General features: G+C 34.8%; 1 protein-coding gene across 3 annotated transcripts; it reads right to left on the bottom strand.

Moving 5' to 3' along the window:
- Positions 1-472: 472 nt before the first annotated feature.
- LOC132038048 (uncharacterized) lies at positions 473-18,717 on the bottom strand. Of its 3 annotated transcripts, XR_009410155.1 has the most exons (9): positions 18,564-18,716; positions 12,048-12,459; positions 11,510-11,650; positions 10,205-10,369; positions 9,895-9,984; positions 9,738-9,796; positions 7,057-7,207; positions 6,539-6,977; positions 473-587 (listed from the first exon to the last, which is right to left on the bottom strand). XR_009410155.1 is itself a non-coding variant. In XM_059428782.1 (8 exons), the coding sequence occupies exons 2-8, from the start codon at positions 12,375-12,377 to the stop codon at positions 6,903-6,905; spliced, it is 987 nt and encodes a 328-aa protein (XP_059284765.1). In that variant the 5' UTR covers positions 12,378-12,459; positions 18,564-18,717; the 3' UTR covers positions 6,425-6,902. The 3 variants fall into 3 exon arrangements, 2 of the variants coding, with proteins under 2 accessions (XP_059284765.1, XP_059284759.1); XM_059428782.1 differs by lacking the exon at positions 473-587 and having other exon boundaries at positions 6,425-6,977; positions 7,081-7,207; positions 18,564-18,717; XM_059428776.1 differs by lacking the exon at positions 473-587 and having other exon boundaries at positions 6,425-6,977.
- Positions 18,718-22,847: the final 4,130 nt, after the last annotated feature.

Consider the following 22,847-nt stretch of genomic DNA (forward strand, 5'->3'; position numbering starts at 1 on the left):
GAAATTACCCTAGAAGCAGATCCCGTAACTCATACGGATTGAAAACCCTCTTTGTACTCTCTTCCTAAGAATAAAAATGTCGTCTAAACTTTCTAAGGTAGAAAAGGAAGCATTCTGCATTTGTCTGAAAACCAGAAATGCTCTGGATTTGTGAAGAACCTAGTTTAATTCTTAGGGAGAAAAAAGATTAAACTGCAACCTTATGACCATCATATCTTGTCTCATCTTTTCACTTTATAATATTTCAAGAATTCTAATAGCAGAGGCAGGAACCTCCCTCTATCCAGTTTATATAATTTGAGCAAAACTTATTTAGGTATATTATGTATAAGAACATGAGTACCGTTGTTGAGTTTTAAAATGGAAGCAGCCACGTGCTTAACATTGAACTTTTCACTTGCTTCTTTCTACTAGGTTTACATGGTTAGAACTTCTGTAACGTTTCACACTTATAATTCCAAGCTTCTCAATGTGTGCGAAACTGGCCTCTCATCAATTAGACCTCCTCTTCAAATTGATAAGCAGTAACTAGTGACCGTCCCACCAGGTGCATAACAAACCATGGGGCAATTTACAATTGTTGATACCTGAATCATCAAATGTAGTTTTTTTACATGCTAGAAATGATGGGTAGCCCAAGTAGCAGATACAGATCCATTTCTGGCATACCAAGAAAGGAATAAAAGACTATTCAGTGGCCATAAAAGGAGTATTCAAGATTCACTTTTTGATTCAATTGGGGTATATAAAGTAATATCCTGAAATTGAGAGGACTGTATTTGGAGTCAGTAGGAACATGTGGAAAGTGAAGTGAATTTTGGATGACAGTGTGTTGTTGAAGCTAAGTGTTGGTTGGTTACTGTTTGGTGCCACTTTTTGAGAAAAGTCGAGAGACAAAGTAGCGGTGTAGATCGAGTACAACGAGTCGTTTGGTTCCTATTGCCATGAAGAAAAATCATGTTGACCTTTGTCTTATTTGTGTGCTTTTAATGAGTTTAATAAGTTACATAATTATATAATCAGATCATATAAAGGTCATTGTAGGAAATCTTTATGTATTATTATTAATATAATTGATAATATGATAAAAAATAATAACCAATCCACCACCCTATATTAAGTTGTCTGATCTGTAAGAAAGAAATTAGACTTAATACATACGTACTCTCTTAAACTTGTAGAATATTTTATTTAAACACTTGTATGTACATATTCTAATTAAAAATCTCAACTCCTAATAAAGTGTTCAAATTAGATACTTTCAATTTAAATTTCAAAAAATATTTTGGATATAAATTATCATAGGTAGTTTTCACGTAAAACATATCATTACCTTTAGTTATACGCATTTGCCTCAATAAACCGTAAAATCCTCTACATTTTCAACTTGAGGTTGTTGTGTTAGAGTGTATAACTGTATATAACTTAAATTTCATTTTATTAGGGGTGTATGAATTTTCAAAAAGTACATGAGGGTAGAAATAGTTTTTTCCTTTAATGAATTTAGTGCGACACGAATATGAATTAATCAAGCTAGAGTGTTCTGAATAATAATAATAATAATAATAATAATAATAATAATAATAATAATAATAATAATATTACACACCCAAAAAAAAGAATTTTCAAAAAGCACAAAATTTCATTTTCTAAAAGTTTTCGTTCCAAAAGTTACCCAAAAGCCTCCATATAGCAATTAAGTCAATATTTAAAATTTTGTAAAACAAAGAATTAGATTCACGATACAATGAGCGAGTTTTTCTCCTAACAAAATCATACTAACAAGGAAAAGAATAAAGTGATCTAATAAATATTGTCAATTTATTAGTTTATTTTCATTCTATGCCAAAGTACCAAGTTAAATCATTTATCGGATTTTGCTACGATTAATATCAAATTATACCAAACAGAAATATAAAATGATTTTTCAAAAAATGGGAAATAAGCACAAGGGAATCTTTCTGCATTTGGGGGGGGGGGGGGTGTTCCTTTTTCGTTTATGGTTATTATTGGGATCCTTACAACTTGAGGGTAGAGGGCCCAGAGGGTGTGGGGTAAGCTATTATTATCTACATTAACCATTAGGAAAATATACTTGCTTTTAAGTGTCACGCGCTAGTGAATTCAGACAGTGGATGTTTTGTTCTTTAGTCCTATCAGAGAACGCGTGATTACCACGAACCATTTTGTCACTGTTTTGATCTTATAATGCTGACTCAGCTGCCTAATATTACTTCCACCCTCTCTTGTTTCTTTCTTCTTCTTTTTTGGCTATTTTATGAAATTTGCCATAAATAGAAAAGGAATGGAAGATTAACAAGGGAACTTTTGGACCCAGAATTTGAAACTTCATGATAATAACAATTTTAAAAAAAATGATCTAAAAGTAGTGGATGAAGGCTATTTCTACCTAAAAGTTTGTATTGAGTAGGGGGGAGTTCATTGATCTGTTAGATATGATTTTGAGAAACTTTAATTCGATATTTCTTATATTCAGTTTCTTAAAATATTGCCATATCTAATTAAATTTGATATAGTTCGATTTTTTTTTCTTTTCAATTTTGATTTATTTGATATGAGTTTACACCAAACAAAAAAAAAGTCAAAAAACGGCGGTGTAAATTCATCATATTATCATTTAAACTGTCATGACGGATATTAGAGCAGTATTAAGGTGTATATCATCAACTATATACAGATAGTAGTAATAAACACGAGGATGTCATATTAGAATTTTGTGCAGTTGTCTTTTTTTTTTTTTTTTTCAAAAAAGCCACGTTGAGAGAATATTACACGATGATAAGCTGAGTTGGAATGTATTGTGTTGTGGATATAAATAGACGAAGAACATGATGGACCTGGTATGGAAGTCACCTCAACTGTGAGTATTTGTCTATGTTTGAGAAAAATACAACGATTTTTCAATCCGTCTCGCTTAATATTTTAAAATTTTATTTTTCATGTTGTGGGATGTTTATTAATGATGACAGTTTTCTGAATTGTCATATTATGTTTTCTTCTTCTTCTTTTTTTATAATTTATCTTTCTTGTAAATTTTGAAATTAAAGACGATACGATTTTGAAAATTTTCAATTTGATTTCTTTAAATATTATACCAAAACCAACCTAGTTAAATTCGATACAACTACATTTTCCTATTTTGGTTCAACGTACAATTGTCCAACTTCGGTTGGATAATTCGTTTTTTAATCAAATTTTGAATGCGCATAATTGAGCAAACGAATGCAGCCATCAGATTGTAAATTTCAGCGCAGAAAGTTTATGCTAACTTGATTCACCTTTACTGGATTTTCTTATATAAATTAACTTAGTTAGAAGTAAAACAAAAATCAATTAGATTGAGAAAAATAAAAATAACTATACATTTAAATGTTTCCTTGAAAAAAGATATGTGGCTAGGGCTGCTTATCGGGTGGATCGGCGGGATAATTACGCTTAATGGTTCGGCTTATCGGTTATGGGTTTTTAAATATACTAATCCGCTAGCCAACCGATAAGATATAGGTTGGATTGATATCGAATTAGTAATTATCGGACGGTTATCGGGAGCGATGTATCGGTTAATCAACAAGCTAAGGTATATGGGGCTCTACCTGGAGCCTCTTCGCGTATTAAGAATTAAAAAATGATTAGACTTCTTACTTCCTTAAATCCCATTGAACTTAAGCATCCAGTTAAACAACTACTAGCAAACAAATGTATTTGTCAACCGAGCTATTTTAGAATACTATAACTGTGGTGCTAATTTAACCAACCTTCATATTCAAAAATGAATTTGCTAATGACGTTGAGAAATTGGCGATTGGCGGTCCACTATATAGCTATAGCCCAGTAGAGGAAAGAAAGTAAAAGAGTACAAGTGAAAAGTGGGAATTACTAGAAAGTCCAAATGTAATATATATACGCTCGGGTATATTTGTGAATGTAAAATTCTTAACGGGTTAACGGCTAAACCAATAAGGAAAATGACGAAATCGCACCCCGCACCATTAAGCCATTAATTATAAAAGTTCAAACCATCCCCCATCCGTTAATCCAATAACTCAATATCAATAAACCAATAAACCTATTTTGCAGTTGGGTTATAGATTACGGCTTAGTTTTGAACCGCCCTATCTGTGGCGGTGTAATCTTCAACGCGGATGTACCGCACAAACTCATGTTTAATTGTATGATAATAAATTCAGAATAACATAATTGAATTTAAAACTCTAATTATGAACTAAAAAAACTCCTCCTTTGCGATTTAAAGCTTCCATGCGTGCTGGTTCGAGGAGAGTAATAATAATATACTTGAATTGTGTTCTTATTTATATGATTCAAATTTTGTTCTTTTAATAAGATATTGTTACATAATCTATCGCTCTAATGAACCTTTTTCCGCCTGTTCTTCAGAGTTCAATAACATATTCTTGCCTATCCCTTATTTGTCCATGTTCTCCGTTTTCCGCTAAAGGCAGCATGAAAAGCACCTATATTGTAATACATAAGAGGAAGGATGACTAAGCAACTATGCTACTATTTGCACCTCAAAATTAAAAACTACAATTGGAAATCCAACTTTAGGTGGCCATTGTGATAAGAAACTCACTCTCTGGAGAATTTTATTGACCTCGCATATAACATGGGGAATCTGGTTAGCACCACCCTCTTTAACTTCTATTCTAACAGGCTGAATATCTTTTATAAGAAATCAGAGGAATATGCGACAATTTTCCCGGAAATCCCCAACGAGAAATATAGACTATTTCTTCCTTCCTATCGAATCGATCATAACCACTACCGACATTCCAGAAAATTGTGCACCACACAAATAAGAGCTAATAAAGAGACTCATAATTCTGAGAAAGACATCACGATTCCTTGTGGGGAAAAAAAACGATTTGTTGAGGCCGTAATTTGTTCATGTGTTCACCATGTCCGATATTACTTACGGCAAATGTTGCCTACGTCAATGATCCATCTTAAGCACCATAAAAGTGAGTTTACCATCTACCGCATTAGATTAGTATAATAAACGAATTTGGTCAATCTTAGGGGTCGTTTGGTACGCGGGATATGGTGGGATAATCCAGGATTAAGTTTTGGCTTCAATTTATACTCAGTTTGGTAGAAGGACCTTCTACCAAACTGAGTATAAATTGAAGCCCAAACTTAGTTCTGGAATATTTCACCTTATCCCATTAAATTTGGGATTATTTCACCTCCAGATGGATAAATTAGTCCTGAAACCACAATTCGAGAATTATAATGCTGGAATAATTTAGTCGGCATGGCAAACGACATAGGTAGCCACTTTTTGTTGAGTAGACAGGAAGCCATGTGATGGTTCTTTGGGATATTCATGATGAACAAGATAAGATCCCCTTTCCTCTCTATTGTTCCTTTGGATGGGACACATGCATGGCCGCAGTTGACAATTGGAGTGACTTTATTTCGAGACGAACATGGGACCGACATTGCATTTGCTCTCTATGCAAAAGGTCAAATTGACTTGCTGGTTTATTGCATTTCTTTATGGCTCACATTTCGCCTATGCGTTGGATCTACCAACGTAGATTGGAAATCAAAACTGTAGCAGCTAGGAACAAATACAATGTGTAATCTAACTCTACAAAAATTCGTTGTGTTTGATTAGGCTGTTTACTTCGCTTGCTATCGACTATTGTCATGTAGCTAAATATATTTGACCCATATAGTTTTAGTAGGCCGGGGCAAGTGCTGCGGGTTAATAAAATGGATAGCTTTTTATTTCTTAAAAGTTTAGCTTAAAATAAAATTTTCATATCAGCAAAATCCAATGAAAAAATTGTTTAAATTGATTGGGTGGCTTTATAGGTTAAAGACCAATAGTTGAGTCATGAGTGACTTTTGGGTTATAAAATAAAGAAAAATGACTTTCTAAGAGAACTACCTTTAGTTGAATGACCATCTAGAATGACCATCTAGAAATTAGCTCCTCAGATCCCATATCCCATAGGGATTGAAAACCCTCTTTGTACTCTCTTCCTAAGAAAAAATGTCAAAATTTCTAAGGTAGAAAAGGATGTATTCTGCATTTGTCTGAAAACCAGAAATGCTCTGGATTTGTGAAGAACCTAGTTTAATTCTTAGGGAGAAAAGAAAAAAGATTAAACTGCCACCTTGTGACTATCACATCTTGTCTCATCTTTTCACTTTATAATATTTCAAGAATTCTAATAGCAGAGGCAGGAACCTCCCTCTACCAACTTTATATAATTTGAGCAAAATTTATTTAGGTATATTAAGTATAAGAACATGAGTACCGTTGTTAAGTTATAAAATGGAAGCAGCCACATGCTTAAACATTGAACTTTTTCACTTGCTTCTTTCTAGAACTTCTGTAACGTTTTTACACTTATAATTCCAGGCTTCTCAATGCGTGCGAAACTGGCCTCTCATCAATTAGACCTCCTCTTCAAATTGATAAGCGGTAACTAGTGACAGTCCCACCAGGGGCATAACAAACCATAGGGCAATTTATAATTGTCGATACCTGAATCATCAAATATAGTTTTTCTACATGCCCGAAATGATGGGTAGCCAAAGGCCCAAAACTGACAGGCAATTTAAACAGCCATTGAATATGTTGTGTACATGTTGCTTCTATTTGTCATCAAAGACGAGCAGTCTGCACACAAGGCTGAGTTCTATCTACACCAACCATTGGCCTCTAAAATGTTCAGTTGAGACGCCTGTACGATCACCACAAGAGATCTCTTTCAACTTGAAGATTTGCACCATCGGCAGTTTGGTTAAGCCTTTCTGCAGCTTGTGAACAATAGACAAACTTGATTCTTGATAGAACTAGTAGGACCCAGAGTCTCATCAAGGGCCTGGTCAGTTGTCACCACTTAGAATTACACCTCGCGAAGCCTCTTAGCATTTTCAACTGTTTCAACGTAGAAATACACTCTCCAAAGTGTTGCTTTGTCCTACAATAACCCATCGGGAACTAAGGAAACTAGTCACTTAGAAAAATTATGCACACAATTGGAAAAGAATTATATTTACCTCATTTTCTAAGTCAACATGCACCTCACTGCAAGAATGTTTCTCAACTTGCTTACCACGGCATAACATCTCGACAACACGATCAAGATTCCTAGGCGGAAGTTCTTGTATCAACTGCCGGAGGCGGCGTTTCTCAGGTAAAGTCATTAACCTGCAAAGGTAATTGAATTCCCCATACCAAAATTTCAGGATAGATCTGATGAGCAACAAGCCGCATAAAATATTGACACCTCATGTATTAGACCACCTGATTAATCAACTTCGGATCAATGCCAAATTAATTAGGATCTGTCATATGAACACTCTATAATCATTCTATTTAAGGGCCTTTCAAAACTACAATGGAGGAATTAAACCCTGCCCTGCAGGATCAAACTACAGACCTTCCATGTACAAGCACTGAACTATAATGACTGAAGACATCCACCAGATATTCTACTATTGCCTTAATAAAGGGTTCCCATGACTCATGACTCTAATTCTATCACTGCTTGTTCTGGCCACAAATTTAACATGGCTTCAGGAGTGCAAGGAATTTACACCAAAGCCAGCATCTGACAGGGCATAACAACCTGGGCAGCATATTTTAATTGTCCCGAGGACAAACACGACAAAATCAGATACACTCAGGCACTCACACAGTTGTAACATTTATACATACACACACACTCTTCCAGTCTCATTCATTCTACCATGCCCTGAATGGTAAAGGAAGGGTAGACCTGGTACTAAATTTAGAAAAAAGTATAGAATTGCCATACGCATATTTTAGATTCTTTCTTACTAGCCATAGGATTTGGGACCCCAATTATTTGAAATCAACGTTTGTTTATGAAATTTGCGCAAAACTTCAATTGCAATTTCAAATCATGATTTCAAATCCCAAATTCTCCAATAAGTAGGATTTCAAATTCCAATAGTGGTTTTAACTTTTTTTAAATGTAAACTTGACCCATAAGTTTATATTTTGTAAAAGAAAGACCCACCATTTTAAATTTTGTAAAAAAGGACTCATGCTCAACGTCAAGAGATTGTCCTTACCATGTGGGAGGTTTATATTAAAGATAGCTACTTACCACTAATCAATGGATCTTTGTAAAACTATGTGTATTTGAAAGTTTGTAATAGCATGCAATTGCAAGCATTTATTTATAAAAGGAACACGAAGACATGTGATTTATTACAACGGCGCCTTAGGATATTCCGATACCTTATATATGAACTATGGTTCGCTCATTTGGTAAGATTGTACAAGAGTTGGGGAAGTTTTCATAGTTTTCACAAATTGTGGGGTTTTCATTTTTGTGAGAAAAAATACAACTTAGGAAATTGAAATTGCATGTCCAAACAAAACTTCCAACTTCAAATCAACCTGATTTAAAATCACGTCCAAACGGGCCTTAGACTTGAGGCTATGTTGAAGGAGTTGAACATTGTCAGAGATAATATAATATATGAAGTATGAAATGGATAAAAAATGTATTGCGTCCTTATTTTTGTACTAGTTATTAGAGATTTTTAACAGAAAAAAATGTATTGCGTCCTTATTTTTGTACTAGTTATTAGAGATTTTTAACAGAATAAGACCATACAAAAGTTAGGTGCAAAAAAACGTAAATTCATGTCCCTTGCTTTTCAAATATTGTGTCTCGCATCCACACAACTACAACTGGACAAATGGTCAACTAATGGAAAATTCAAATTCAGTTAGGGCTCCTTTTGATTAGAAAATAACTAAATACGTGAAACAAAAATTTCATTCAAATTGTTGATACCACACAGCAATCATCAAATCACTAGTAGGATATGCTTAAATGGGACATAATGCGGCATCTTCAGAGTGTTACTTATTATATCCATTATTCAATTTTTTTCACACTAGTCCTTTCTGGGAAAGAAGAGCACTCCCCTGAAATGGCACAATCTACCACATTGAAAAGGCTAAATTAACATGTAATGATGCTACACATTTCTGAATTTGATATGAAATATTTTTTTCTCAAACCAATTTGATATGACATCTTTATATTATTTCCCATCTTCCAACTTTGGTTTTAAACATATCTCTATTGAAATTAAACGTAACATCACCATTCAAACTTTCTTCTTTTAAACATTATTAAAAGTCAGCAGGGTCAATCAATTTGGGGATGGCAGGAATAGTTAATACTATTTGATCAAATTATTTGAATTTATGTTCGGGGAGGATAAACCCGGTAAAGTGCATACCCAAAAAGAGACACTTCGAACTGGACAAAGTACCAACAACTCAATCAAGCACCCTATAGAACCATGAGAGCAACATATCAACCATGTGTTATGGTTTCCTAAAACAAACTGCCAAATTATCGTAACATCCATTTCCAATGAATATCTCGGGTGTTCACATTGTGATCAATTAACAAGCGTTAAATAACACACTCTAATCTTGTATCGAATCTTATGAAATTTAGGTTTCAGAGAAGATTTAGAAGCAAAGCTCATCCAACTTGTTAAAATACAGCTTCCTAGAGTTCATGTATGCCAAATAGAGAGCAGTAAAGAAAACAATAATAAAATGAAACAAATTATGAAATGAGAACTTATCATCGTGTATCAAATATTCCTAGCATAAAAGAACTAACAAAACATACTGAAATGGTAACAGCAAATAATCAAACTTCCAATGTGTTGTGAAATACCTGCAATTCGACATAACAATATCAAGAAGTTCTTCAAGCTTCTCCTCCATGTACTCAAGCTGCATATTTTCCAACCACAATTTAGACATAGGTAACAAATTTACTAAAACTAGTAAAACCCCTGATAGAGAGAGACTCAAGCTCTCAATCAACTTACCGTCACTAAAAGTTCATCACAATGCATCTTCATCACACTCTCAACCTTTGTGCTATCATTTCGTAGCAAAAACTGCAAATCATTGGGGATCTGAAAACAGGAAGTAGGTTGATGATGCATTTTCTCTGCAACTACAGCAATTCAATATTCTAAGCAAAAGCACAGCGAACATGTTAGTTCAGCTGAATAATCAAAGCTTTATCCTTAACCAGTAAAACTCCTCCCAACAGTGAGAGAAAGAAAGAAAAGAAAGCGAGCCTAGAGATATACAGCAGAGAGGCAGAGAGAGAGAGAGAGAGATGGATCATACATCCAGGTCACCAGGAGTTGCTCCAGCATTTGAACCCACTTGCTTTTGCTCCTTTTGCTCCTTTTTTGCAAAGGATTCTTTTACCTGTTCAGCTTCGACTTTTTTAACACCATTCAACATATCTCCTCTAGATGGAGAGATATTCAAGTCCTCTCTCTCTAAATCCTGCATATAAGGAGTCAAAGGAAGCCTCAAATACATTTCCGTAAATAAAGCCAAAATGTGGGGTGAGACTGAGGCAGTGAATTTTTTTCTCCCACAGATAGTCGGATGAAGGAAGACCCTCAGGTCTGTTCGGACGGCAGGAAAAAATTCCCATCAGCCCACCACACCAAGATATTAAGTCTAACACAAGACAATTTTTCATTTAACATTATAGCCAATGAAGTGCAGGTTGGGATGTTTTTCCATCATACTAACTTATCAAGTACTGCTCTGTATCTTCTTTTGCCCTACCCGTATAATACTACTTTTACCTATTATTTGTCGCTGGATGGTTAAGGACTGAATTATGCAAAACGAATTTTAGCTTAACATTTATAAATTGGCCAGTCAAAAGAATAAGCCCAGACTTGCCCTACCTAATTCATTAAGGAGCCTGGCTCGGTTGCTTCTTCCGCTTCACAAAAATAATCTGGCCCATGAAGGCATGTTTAGAGTGAGCTTGAGCCGGCGGTCAATGGACCCTCCACTTAATGGATGGCATTCGGTCTGCACTGACCGTCTGAACATGCATAGTTAAGCTTCAAGTCACTCTCCTGGATAAGTTGGTTAAGGCATTGGAAAGAAGTTTATGCTCACCAATTACAAATATTTACAGCTCAAAAATTATTAACACCATTCCTGCTTTCCTTTTTACCAAGTTAACAGAAAAGAGATACAATCTCAACAATTTTTTGTAGTCGAAAAATCCCTAAAAACAAACTGGTGCACGGTCCAAAACATGGTGGATGACGGGCTCGCCCTTTTACCCTTCACTTAAATATCAGGCTTTTAGTGATAAGAGTGTGAACTCATGACGTGCATCTAACTCACATTAGGTGTTGTCCTCTTACCACTGACCTGAAGTCCGGGGGGCAAATCTCAACAAAATATATGGCCTATATTTTATAAAAAGACTCCTAATAGAGGACGTTTATGATTCACTTCATTAAGAACCTGCTACATTCTTACAAGTAACCTGTAATGTTAAGACTCAAATTCCTTTTAAAAATCGAACAGAAGCAAAAGATAGCATGTCCTAAATAAAACATGAAAATACTTGCTATTCTCAAAAAAAAAAAAAAAAAGCATGAAACCACTTACTGAGAGAGGGGATGCCTTGAGCTTCTTCCGAGGATGGTTCCCTTGATCAGAGTCAGATACAGTACCAGGTACAGCTAATAAACTTTCTTTGTACCTTAGGCATGACCGTAACTGACATACGGAAAATACAGGATCCAGAATCTACATTTAAATTTCCAGTGTGAAAATTATATTAATATAATCCCAGTAATTATTGAGAAAGTCAGCTGGCTTTCAATCATTCATTGTATTTTTTGCTTAGAAATGATCACAAAATTCACGTACTAGCACATCTAACAGCTATCTTTTGCTATTGTTAACATCTTTATGAGCAAAGAGGAGAGCCATTGATTAGAAAGCGATGACCACTTCCCACAACTATAATGGCACAGGCTGAGACCAACTTCTTACGACATAGACATGCCCAAAGTACATTAAGGAGTCATATGTCATAAAACTATAAACATAACACCCATTCTAGAAATAGGCAAGTACAGGGAGAACTTTGTTTCATCATTCCTGTGCAATGTAGGTGAAGTGCAAAGTGGGTAGTGCATACCTCGTCCACTTCCCGTGAAAGGGGAACAATACTTTGCCGAAGCAACAGCTTCAATCTTTCCTTTCCAAAATCCGAAACATGAGATCCAAAACAATCAGAAAATAAGGAAGCAGAACCATCGGTGTATCTAAACTCTTTGGCTATATAGCTATGCATACTACTATTCTTTTCTTTGACAGCACCATTTACTTCCCCAGATTTCTCAAATATCTGATCCGAAATTAGCAGAAAATCTTCATCCTGAGAAATTAACTCCGCCACCTCAGATGCAAAAAGCCCAAAGTAATCTGGTCCTTCTCTGTTGCATTCGGTCGAAGCAACCCTACCCATTTAAGGTACTTAATAGCTTCAATGCCAACTTCTATACTGAATTACTATTAGATTAGTGGTGGTAGCGCTCACCAAAGTAGTACTGCAAAGCAAAAAGAAAGCCATGTTGACTGATAAGCTGCCAAAGTAACACAGAAGGGGCTCTTCACCATCAAGAAAATAGAATAGCTCACACAAATATAAACTAGAGATGGAATTGTGTGCTATCCATTGAACGAAAAAAAGATTAGTGAAGTTAGATGTGTTTAGATTCATATGTGTTTAGATTCATACAGAGGTGCAGCTAGGTTTAGGCAAGGTTGTCGAAAAATTACACTATGCAAATAAGGCAAAAACGAATTTTCTACAAATTATTTCGGGTTATATATAAATTGTTAAATCCCCTTGACTTAAGGGAAGATTCTAGTGTAGTGGTAAAGAGGGTTCAATAATGACATTCTGGTATTTTCTTTGTGAATTCCTAGCTCCACCACTGAATTCATGTTGTCTATATTCATTGAATTTGAGTAGAAGAATGTTATAGGATAACATAAAATATTTTGTATTTAAAAGAATAATTACTTACATTGTTGTGCATAGAAGTTAACTACCTACGACATTGTACTTAACTTCTATATAAGGAGTCCCTCTTGTGCATTGTTTTTTTTAAATAACCGTAGTGTCCGGACCAGCTTGCACGCACCTCGACAAATTCCACGGGATACCTGCCACGTGTACCAGGTAACTCCATTTACCAAGGCCAGAACAGATGGCAAGAAATCACCTAGTGTTTAGTCGCTGACCCACTTCATTGGCCACTACTATTTAGCTACTATCTTCACATTGCATTAGAGCTTCTATGATTTTAGTGGAGATTCAAAGTAGCTTCCGCTTATCCGACAAATGTCCTTATGTCATCTGCCCCACCTAAGCTTTTCCTCTTTTCATTATATTCTTGTGTCTTTTCGATAATCATTCTAACGGCACCACTCTTATTTTCAGTGACATTCCCAATAACATCACGCCTATGTTCAGACATGTGAAGTGGAGGTGCGAGGATGCACCAGTTAGAACGTGTGAGAGGTTAGCGATAGCAGGAGTCAGGAGAGGTAAAGATAGGCCGAAGAAGAACTGGGGAGGTGATTAGACAGGACATGGCACAGCTTCAGCTGATTAAGCACATGACCTTAGATAGGAAGATTTGGAGGATTAGAGTAGAAGGTTAGTAGGTAGTTGAGTCTTGCCGCACTTTGTGCGGGAGAGGTAGGGGGCTAGCCTCCTCATCTCCATTTCTCCTTTTCTTAGTAGTATTATTATCTAAGTATCATGTAGCTCCTTATTATTCAGCGTGTATTACTATATGTTGCTTCATTTATTTTGTATCCTGATATTTTGTTGTCTTATTTTCCTTGCTATCCTGGATCGGTTTCGTTTCTTTTGAGCCGAGGGTCTATTGGAAACAACCTCTCTACCCCACAAAGATAGGGGTAAGGTCTGCGTACATCCTACCCTCCCCAGACCCCGCTTGTGGGATTACACTGGGTATGTAGTTGTTGTTCGGTTAACCGACAATGTCGTCTTATTCAACCACTATTCTATCATTTTCCATCAATATTTCAACAAAAAAAGTTCCAAATTCTTTTTTCATTGAATAAGAGCCAAGATGTTGAGTCACATTTTCCATTATTGTTCTCAAAGCTTCATCTTCTTCTTCATGTATCAGAGTTCAGCTATTGAGTCCTTCCTCGAGGAATTTTCGATCAATCTTCCAAGAAAGTCCCTTTTATTGTGTACAAAGTTTGAGTATTCAAACGCTCCTCTGAACATTAGATCTCACTATTTTAGAAAAGTCTTCTCCTTTTATCTTTCCTTAAGAAAGGAATATAAAACAGATGTAAGACTGAAAAATTATATGGGAATGTTAGTTGCAAGATGGGTATTGCAAAAATACAATTGTTAAGATGGATAAACAGTCATAGAATTCAACTAAAGAAGAAAATATCAAATTCGCCGGAAGATGCAAGTAGCGCACATATGGGATAAAATGATAGAGGTAACTTGAGATAGTGTGGTCATGTGCAACATTAACGTACAGATGCACCGATCCAAAGGTGTGAAAACATGGTAATTGAAGGTTAAAAGGTGATCAAGTAGACCTAAAATCACATGTAAGTAAGTTGTCTCGAAAGACCTAAAATATATTGGAACCATACATACTTAGCAAAAAATCTGGCAGAATGGAAGATAAGACCCATGCAGGAGATCAATTAGTCGAGACCAAGTTTTAGTCAGGTTGGCATATACTTTAGGTTCAATGATTAGTAAGAATCTTTTAGTCTTGTTAGAAATTTATATGTCAATGGACAATGTATAAAACTCCTAGTGCTAGAGAACCTGAATTGTTTTTCTTACATATTGGGTTCAAATGGAGCAACATAAATATTTGTGAGGATTCATATAGACAACCCCAACTAGCTTGGAGTTATAGCTTAACTGTTTTTCTATACGGTATCAAAGTGTAAATACTAGATTGAAATTTCAGTCACTATTTCAAAGGAAAAAAGTAATCTCTTTTTCCATTTCATGATTCAAAATAGCACCATCACCCAGTTAGTTCCGACTCATGGCAGCACTGAGAAAGAAAACTCCAACCTGGCACACTCAACTTTACTTTCCAATTTTGACTTGCAAACCCAAGCTACCTCACCATCTTGAGTTTGAGCATGCATTTTCATTGTTTTTGTAAATAAGGTAATAAATTTTATTGATGTCTAGGCAAAAAAGCATGTGTACAAGAAGTATAACCAACGGGTAGAAAAACCTATAAAAAGATGATTTTCTATGAAATACAATCAATCCTCTACCCATAAAGGAACCTTATGGGTGCACCAAAAAGAAATAAGGGATAAGAGGTTGTTCCTCAACTATATAAAAGTCATCTCTATACCTTCAAAAGTACTCATATATTTCTCTCTCTAAACTACCCACATAAATGCAAGTGGAGCAAACTTCCACGCCCTACTTCTTTTCTTCCTTTTGGCTTTTGGCTTTTGCCCAAATTCTAGTAAAACATCACTTCTGTTAAGGAGCACGGCATCACGTTAAGTGTTCCAAATCATCTTAGGATTTCCACTATAACCTCAAAGCTTTCTAATAAATTAGAAGGAGATGGTCACCATCTTCACTCAAATCCTTGCACATAAAGCACCAACCTATGTAATTAACCTTCATCTCTAGTGGATTCTCAGTAGTTAAGATCACCCTTCCCGCTGCTAGCCAAGACGAAGCACACCTTTCTTGGTACCTTCCGAATTCAAATCTAACTATCTGGTCTACATCTTTGCCCGAAGTCTTTCACATAAAGCACCAACAGAAGAAATTAACCTTATTACCGTATATTCTCAACCGTCAAGATCACCCCTCACTGCTAGCCAAGTGAAAAATCATATCTCCCTTGATACCATAGTGATCCAAATCGAACTACAAGGAAAAGCAGCCTCTGCCTTAAAAACAAGTTTCTCATAGTATAACTTAACAAAGAACACACCACTATTCCACTGCCCTCCACCTCCATACACAAGTCCTGTGATATGCTTTGTTTGTGAAGTAACTCTGACCATTCTATGAAATTCTTCCACCTCCCAATCTGGAAAATTCCTCCTAAAATTCAAGTCCTAAAACTTCTCCATCCATGTTTGTAACATCCGAACTCGCAAGATATCCTATAAATATTGGACATGTACTTTTCAAGCTATTCATTCCAAGCTACTTGTGTCCCACAAATACGTACCCTCTTCTAATTCCCTGTCTTTTTCTTTTTTTTTTTTTTATATAGTAAGATATTGTATTGTTGGCATCACGAAGATGCAAAGATTACAAAAGGAAAGTTGGTCGCTCCATTGCAACATGCTCTAGACAAAACAGATGGAGCTAAACAGAATCAAAAATATTGGCAATCGCTCAGCGAGCCGATGAAATCCAAAAAGGAAATGTCATCATTTACACTTCTAATACCATATCCCCTAAGCTCTTCCAACCCTTCAAATGTTCCTCCATGACACGCATCCATAAGGCATGTGGTATTAGTCTCCACCACCTTCTGTATTTTTCGGTTATCAACTCTTTAAAAAGCATGTTCCTCTTTCCCAACTTGTCATAACTATTTTCGTAGTAAGGCCTTATTAAACATCCTTAAATCTTTCACTCCAAACCCACCCCAGCACTTAGAAGTCGCAACAATCTCCAATCACGTGACGTGTAAGTTCTTTATCATGTCTGACGAATCCTGTAGAAACTTTCTTCAAAGTTTTTCCAACTTCCCTATGACATTAGCGGGAGCATGAAACCTGCCCTATGCGCACCCAAAGAGTAGCGGTTGTGGGTTCCCTTGTCATTAAAAAAAAAAAAAAACTAGCGGGAGCATGAACAAGGACATAAAATATGTGGAAGTGCTCAATAATGTGCTCCTAATAAGGACTTTCTTTCCTCCTTTGATCAAGTATCTTCTTCGCCACCTTGCGAGCCTTTTCTTAACCTCTACAACACCGAATTTCATGCAGCTTGATCCTTATTCGAAGCACCAAATGGCGAGCCAAGATAAGTAGTGTGAAGTGTTCTGACCTTACAATTCAATACCAATGCAAGAGACTCAGTGTCTCCTACCTATTTAACTAGAACAATCTCACACTTCCTGAAATTGATTTTGAGGTCTAACACTACCTAAACCCATGTAAGCACTTGCTCTAATTCCAACTGAGTCGTGTCAACATCGCAAAATACCCAAAATGTAGACTCAGTGCCATCCACCACCCCAATTGGAATGATCTCACTAACTGAGATTGATCTTAAGATCTAACACTACCTAAAACCCTGTAAGCAATTGCCTCAAGTATTTCCTGTCAGCATCGCAAAACATCAAAGTGTTATCCGCAAATAATAAGTGTAAAACCCTCACAGTATCATATCCCCCAACCGTTGTATTGAAACTCCTCAAGTAACCACCTTCCACGCCTCTATCCTATTATACTCAATGCGTCATCACTAAAATGAAAAATATTTAAGATAATGGCTCTCTAAGACCTCTATACACACACACACACGCGACATTTATGTACATGTAAATGTACAAATATCATATATATTGCTTAAGGAACAATATCGACAATGGGCTCTACCTAGCAGTACGATTTTTCTTGAATTTGTCAAGCTCAAGTGATTAAGCAATTATTAAGGCAGAGTGTTATTGCACTACGGGTAAAATGGCTTGAATGAGGGTGTAGCAACCACAAAAGTGGACACTATGAGAAATCGCATTGATTAATGAAAGAAGGATAGCTTGAACATAAATTATGATATCTCCTCCTTAATGCTATAACTTGCTCCTACTTGTGTGCAAATAAAGTTGTATGATTGCCTCTAGGATACAGTTGAACTTAAAATCTAGTCACATTAAGTACAAAGAGAATAAAATTTTGGACATTCATAGTTGGGGTTGTTTTTTTTTAATAATTGTGGTGTCCCGGCCAAGCTTGTGTGCACCTCCACTAATTCCAAGAGTACCTGCTTCCTTCAACCAGCACATGTACCAAGTAACTCTGTCCACCGAGACTTGAAAAGAGAGAAGAAATCACCAAGTGTCTTTGCCTCCACTGGATATTTGACCACTAGGTCACATCTTTGGGTGTTATAACTCAAGGAGAACCACACTCCAAAAGCTAGCTAAGAGCATATGTGGGACATAACAAACCACCACACAACGCATCCGTTGTCTTCAACGGTTGTGCGCTAGACATTACTAACCCCAAGCGAACACTGCCATACCGACATCACCATCCAACGCACGACAGCACAAAGAGGTTAACTCTGATACCAATTGTTATAACTCAGGGAGAACCACACCCCAAAAGTTAGTTAAGATGGGAGAGCCCAAGGTTATGTAAGCCCACAACAAGCACATACCAGTACCCATATGAGACATAACATTGGGTGATAATAGTTGGGGTGTTGTTTATGTTGAGAACAACTCTTGTAATATGGGATTCCCACTTCAAAATATCAAATTTCAAGAGCTAATTTTAACAAACCAAGTATAAAATCAAATTCGATGAAAAACAGGAAACCCTAGTTAATCAAATCAAACCAAAATGACCGGAATCAAATCCAACAAAAGAAAAAAACAAACGTTATAGACGAAAATAAAATCCGTACCTCAACTTGAAAAGATAAACCTTCGAGTTTCGCTTGTTCGTGTTGGGCGTTTCAATATAAATGTTTCCAACGTTACCTGAACAGTTTTTACCTGATACGTGTCTGAATATAAATGTTTTTTGTTGTTAAATTCTAGTACTAGTACCACGTTATGTGAATTTTGAACAAATTTAATTTCAGGATAACCGCCTTATTATGACGTGCTTTCCCAACTTTTTCGTAAGCGAGCGTGGGCGTCACAAAATGGGTACTCCCTCTATCTTTTTCACTCTTTAAGAAATAATATTAATTATATTACTTTATTTTTATTTATGTCTAAGTTATAATCTCACTTTCATTAAATATTTATTCTATTCATGTGTCAATTTCTTTAATGACAAAATTTTATTAAAAGTAAAACGGTAAAAAATAATTAATTGTGTCTTGAACTTCTAAAGCGATAAATAATTTGAGACAATTATTTTTAGTAACCACGATAATAATTTGCAAAACTCTGCCTCGAATAGGCCTAATTTTGCTATGAAACTCTGTCTTGTGAAATTCTTTTTTTTTTTTATTGAGCCGGGGTTTGAACCTAGGATCTCGGGATATTAGGTGAAAGGCAAAAATTAAAGACCACCAATTTGAGGGGCAAAACTTAAAGACCAGTTCCTTTGAAGGACAATCGTGCAAATGTTTGACACATATAACTTATTGGGCCTGTTTGGAAAGCCACACGATAATTGAAATTGGTGTAATTGGGTGTAATTATACAGTTTGACCTATTTATTTTGACCAAGTAATTACTTGGTTAGGTGGAATTGAGAGGTTGCAATTACACTCTCCAATTATCAAGGGGTTTGAGAATTGGGTGTAATTACGGGGTTACTTTTTAATTTCTTTCTTTTTTGTTTTATTTTAATTTGTTTTCTTTTTTAATTTCTATTATTTTAAATTCTGTTAAATTTTTATTTTTTAGTTATTTTTTTATTTTTTATATTATTTATCTTTCATTTCTTTTTTTCTCATCTCCAATCTTTACTTCTTGTGATTCTATGTAATTGCTCATTTTTTTTATTTTATTCATTTATCATAGCTGTGATATTATTCTAATTTTTGAAACTACAACATCTTAGTATTAGAAAAGTGAGTCATTAACAAACTTGGCATATAAATGAGTGATATTATTAAAGTAGAATTTCGTTGTGAATGAGGTTATCGACTTATATTCTCCCTTTCTTTTAAATTATATTTACTTAAGTTACGCTGGAACTTACTTATGTAATGTCGGAATTTGACATAAGAGTATTATGTTAAACTTATTTTTTTGAATTTTGAATTTAGGTTATATTTTCTATTTTAATTTATTTGCTTTAGTACTATTAACTTGTTATTTCACATTGCATGTTATTTATTTTTCACTTACAGTTGGTATATTTTTTTGTCAAACATTTGAATAATGTTATGGCATTATATTTATTAATACTTAATTTTTTGTCAAACATGCAATGATGTTCTCACAAAAAAGTCTGCTTTTAATTTTTATAATTAATTAAAATTAAAATATTATTAATTTAAAATATATGTATATCAATTATTTTTTACAATATTAGTTACAAATATATGATTATTAATTAATATATTTTCAAGAAATAATGTGTTGTTAAATACATAATTTAATATCATTTATAAAGGCACATATTTTTCAACTATTAAATTTTAATTTTCGATAATTAAATTTTACTTTTAAATTAAACTAACTGTGTAATTACACTTATGCAACCAAACAGTACGCTTGTAATTACACTGTAATTACGTGATGACAACGAAATAGATCGTTGTAATTACAATATTGTGTAATTACTAGGCTGTGTAATTACTACCCTACCCTACACTACCCTAGTAATTACACCAATTCCAATTATCAGGTGGCTTTCCAAACAGACCAAATTTACCCGCAAAAGAAAACATATAGGAGTAACTTTTTTGGCCAATTTAAAAAAAAAAAATCAAAAGCGCTCATTTTTTGGAAAAAAAAAATGCTTTTTGAACGGTAACAGAAATTGAACGAGAAATCTCAAGAAATGCTTTTGAAATCTTGTTCAAGCATTTGAAATCAGAAATGTTTTTTTTTTTGAAAAAAAATATTTATTTTAGAAAGTTGAATTGTTTGACCAAATTTTTAGCAGAAAAAATGTGATTTTCAAAGTAGCAGAAGTTGAAAAAATAGATTTTCCCAATAAATTTTTATGAAACCTGTGTCAAGTACAAATTATTATTTTAATATTTACAAAAGTGTCTTTTAAACTAATTAGTCAAGTACAGGTTATTAATCTCCAAAAATACTTTTTCGAAAATCACTTCTAACAAAAAGCACTTGTAATAAGCAAATTTCAAAAACTTGGGACCAAAATGTATTTAAGAGCTCCTACGTGAACCAAACGGATTTAACATAATAAATTTCATGTGTCATGATACTTCTAACAATATAAAATTTACCTTTCTACTTTTAACTATATTTTATTTATAATTACTCTTGATTCGATTACTATGCATTTTTTCCAATTAACAAAGGAGGGAGCATCAATAATTTTCGTTCAAACATAAACAAACACAAAAAATAATATGGTGACTTTTAAAATTATCTAGCATGAGCATTTTATTTTGAATTTCTTTACCACTCGTTGCAAAAAGTTAATCAATATCTCCATCTCTCTCAAAACACTCTCCGTCTCTCTCAAAACACTCTCCGTATCGAAACTTAGGATTTTAACTAGAAACCTCGGTGGCCTAGAAGTTAAATAACACACTAATGCATACACAAATCTTTAATGATCTTGACCAGTTCAACTCTTGCTCATGTTTATTTTTCTTTTTCAACAACCCCAAATAACAGCATTGCTCCAAAAATGGTGGTTTATACCAGTCGAAAAAATTGCAAGCAACATCGACCTCTCCCTTATAAAAAGTGAACGGAAATCAGTGACAAATCCAACAAAATTATCAAAAAATGACCCTTCTAAATAGAAAAACCCAGCAAATTATACTAAAATTGACATGCCAAAAACAAAAATTACATGCCATGTAGTTTTGACAACCCTAAATCTCCTTCCCGGATTATCATCGGACCATGAAATTGTCAACACCGTCGGAAATTCACTTCTACAAACTTTAGTCATGAAGACAATTGAGAGAGAAACCAACAAATATGACTAAAAACTGTAGCAATTAGAAAAGAAGGGGAAGAAAAAAACTTGAATTCAACTTGGGGTGTTTTTTAACAGTGGAGGATTAAATAGAGGAGAAGAAGGGGCTTTTTAGCCGGTGCCAAAGGAAAAAAATAAAGGGAAATGTAAAAATGGAGTTTTTACCGGTTGGTTGTTGACGTGGCAGGTTTTTATGATCTCACGCGTGGAAGAGCTTGAGAGCACTTGATGTGCCATGTGGCAGCTCGAGGTGTATTTAAATTCACTTCGCCAAGCTTAGGGGTGTTTTTAGAACTAATCATAATTCGGGGACTAAAATAATAATTCGTGCCAAGTTTAAGGGTGTTTAACCACTTCAGCCAACAATAATATGGTGACTTCTAACATGACCTTTCTTTTTTTTTTAATTTCTTTACCACTCGTCGCAAAAATCTAATCAATATGAAAGATTAAACTTTACTTAGCAATTATGACTCATCTCCAATCAGATGAAACAGACAACATGTAATCAAAATCCACCAAAAGAAAAATGGGGAATTAGCACAATCACAATGATTATCAACGTTCAATGACTTGAAATTGACGTTCATATCATGAGCAAAATGAGCAATTCTAGATATTTTCTTGCATATTAAAATATTTGTTTCAACAATGTAAAGAGAAAAATATTTTTTCATTCAAAAAAATGATTATTTTCTTCAAATTTATTGATCTGGGTCGTATACATACTTTACATTATCAAACTGTACTATTTCTATTTTTAGATAGGATCAAGGATCCTAACTATGGGAATATCGTGGGTGACAATTTGGCAGAGGGTAAACAAATTTTTGATGTTATTAGTTTTGCAAGCACTCGGCAATGGAGAAACTTCAATAATGTACAATTTAACATACACAATTACATCCGCGTAGCCATATTTTAAAATTACACCCACATAGTCACTTTTTCATGGTATACCATATTATACAACAATATACAACTTTTGTAATTATTGCTAGTTCGGAGACTTACGGGTTTCCCCTTGCAAAAGCGGATCGTCTGCAGCAACCACAACTCGATTTACTGGTCGTCAAGTATCCTCACGTACGGATGAACT

Source organism: Lycium ferocissimum, chromosome 2, assembly GCF_029784015.1.
Source record: "Lycium ferocissimum isolate CSIRO_LF1 chromosome 2, AGI_CSIRO_Lferr_CH_V1, whole genome shotgun sequence".
Lineage (NCBI taxonomy): Eukaryota > Viridiplantae > Streptophyta > Magnoliopsida > Solanales > Solanaceae > Lycium > Lycium ferocissimum.

Bases quoted from the DNA above. Each gene is read 5' to 3' on its own strand.
- LOC132038048 (XM_059428776.1), bottom strand. From the start codon at position 12,377: ATGGGTAGGGTTGCTTCGACCGAATGCAACAGAGAAGGACCAGATTAC. The intron at 10,370-11,509 runs GTAAGTGGTTTC...CCTTATATGCAG, and splicing joins TCAAGGCATCCCCTCTCTCA to GATTTAGAGAGAGAGGACTT. The intron at 9,985-10,204 runs GTATGATCCATC...TCCTGTTTTCAG, and splicing joins CAACTCCTGGTGACCTGGAT to ATCCCCAATGATTTGCAGTT.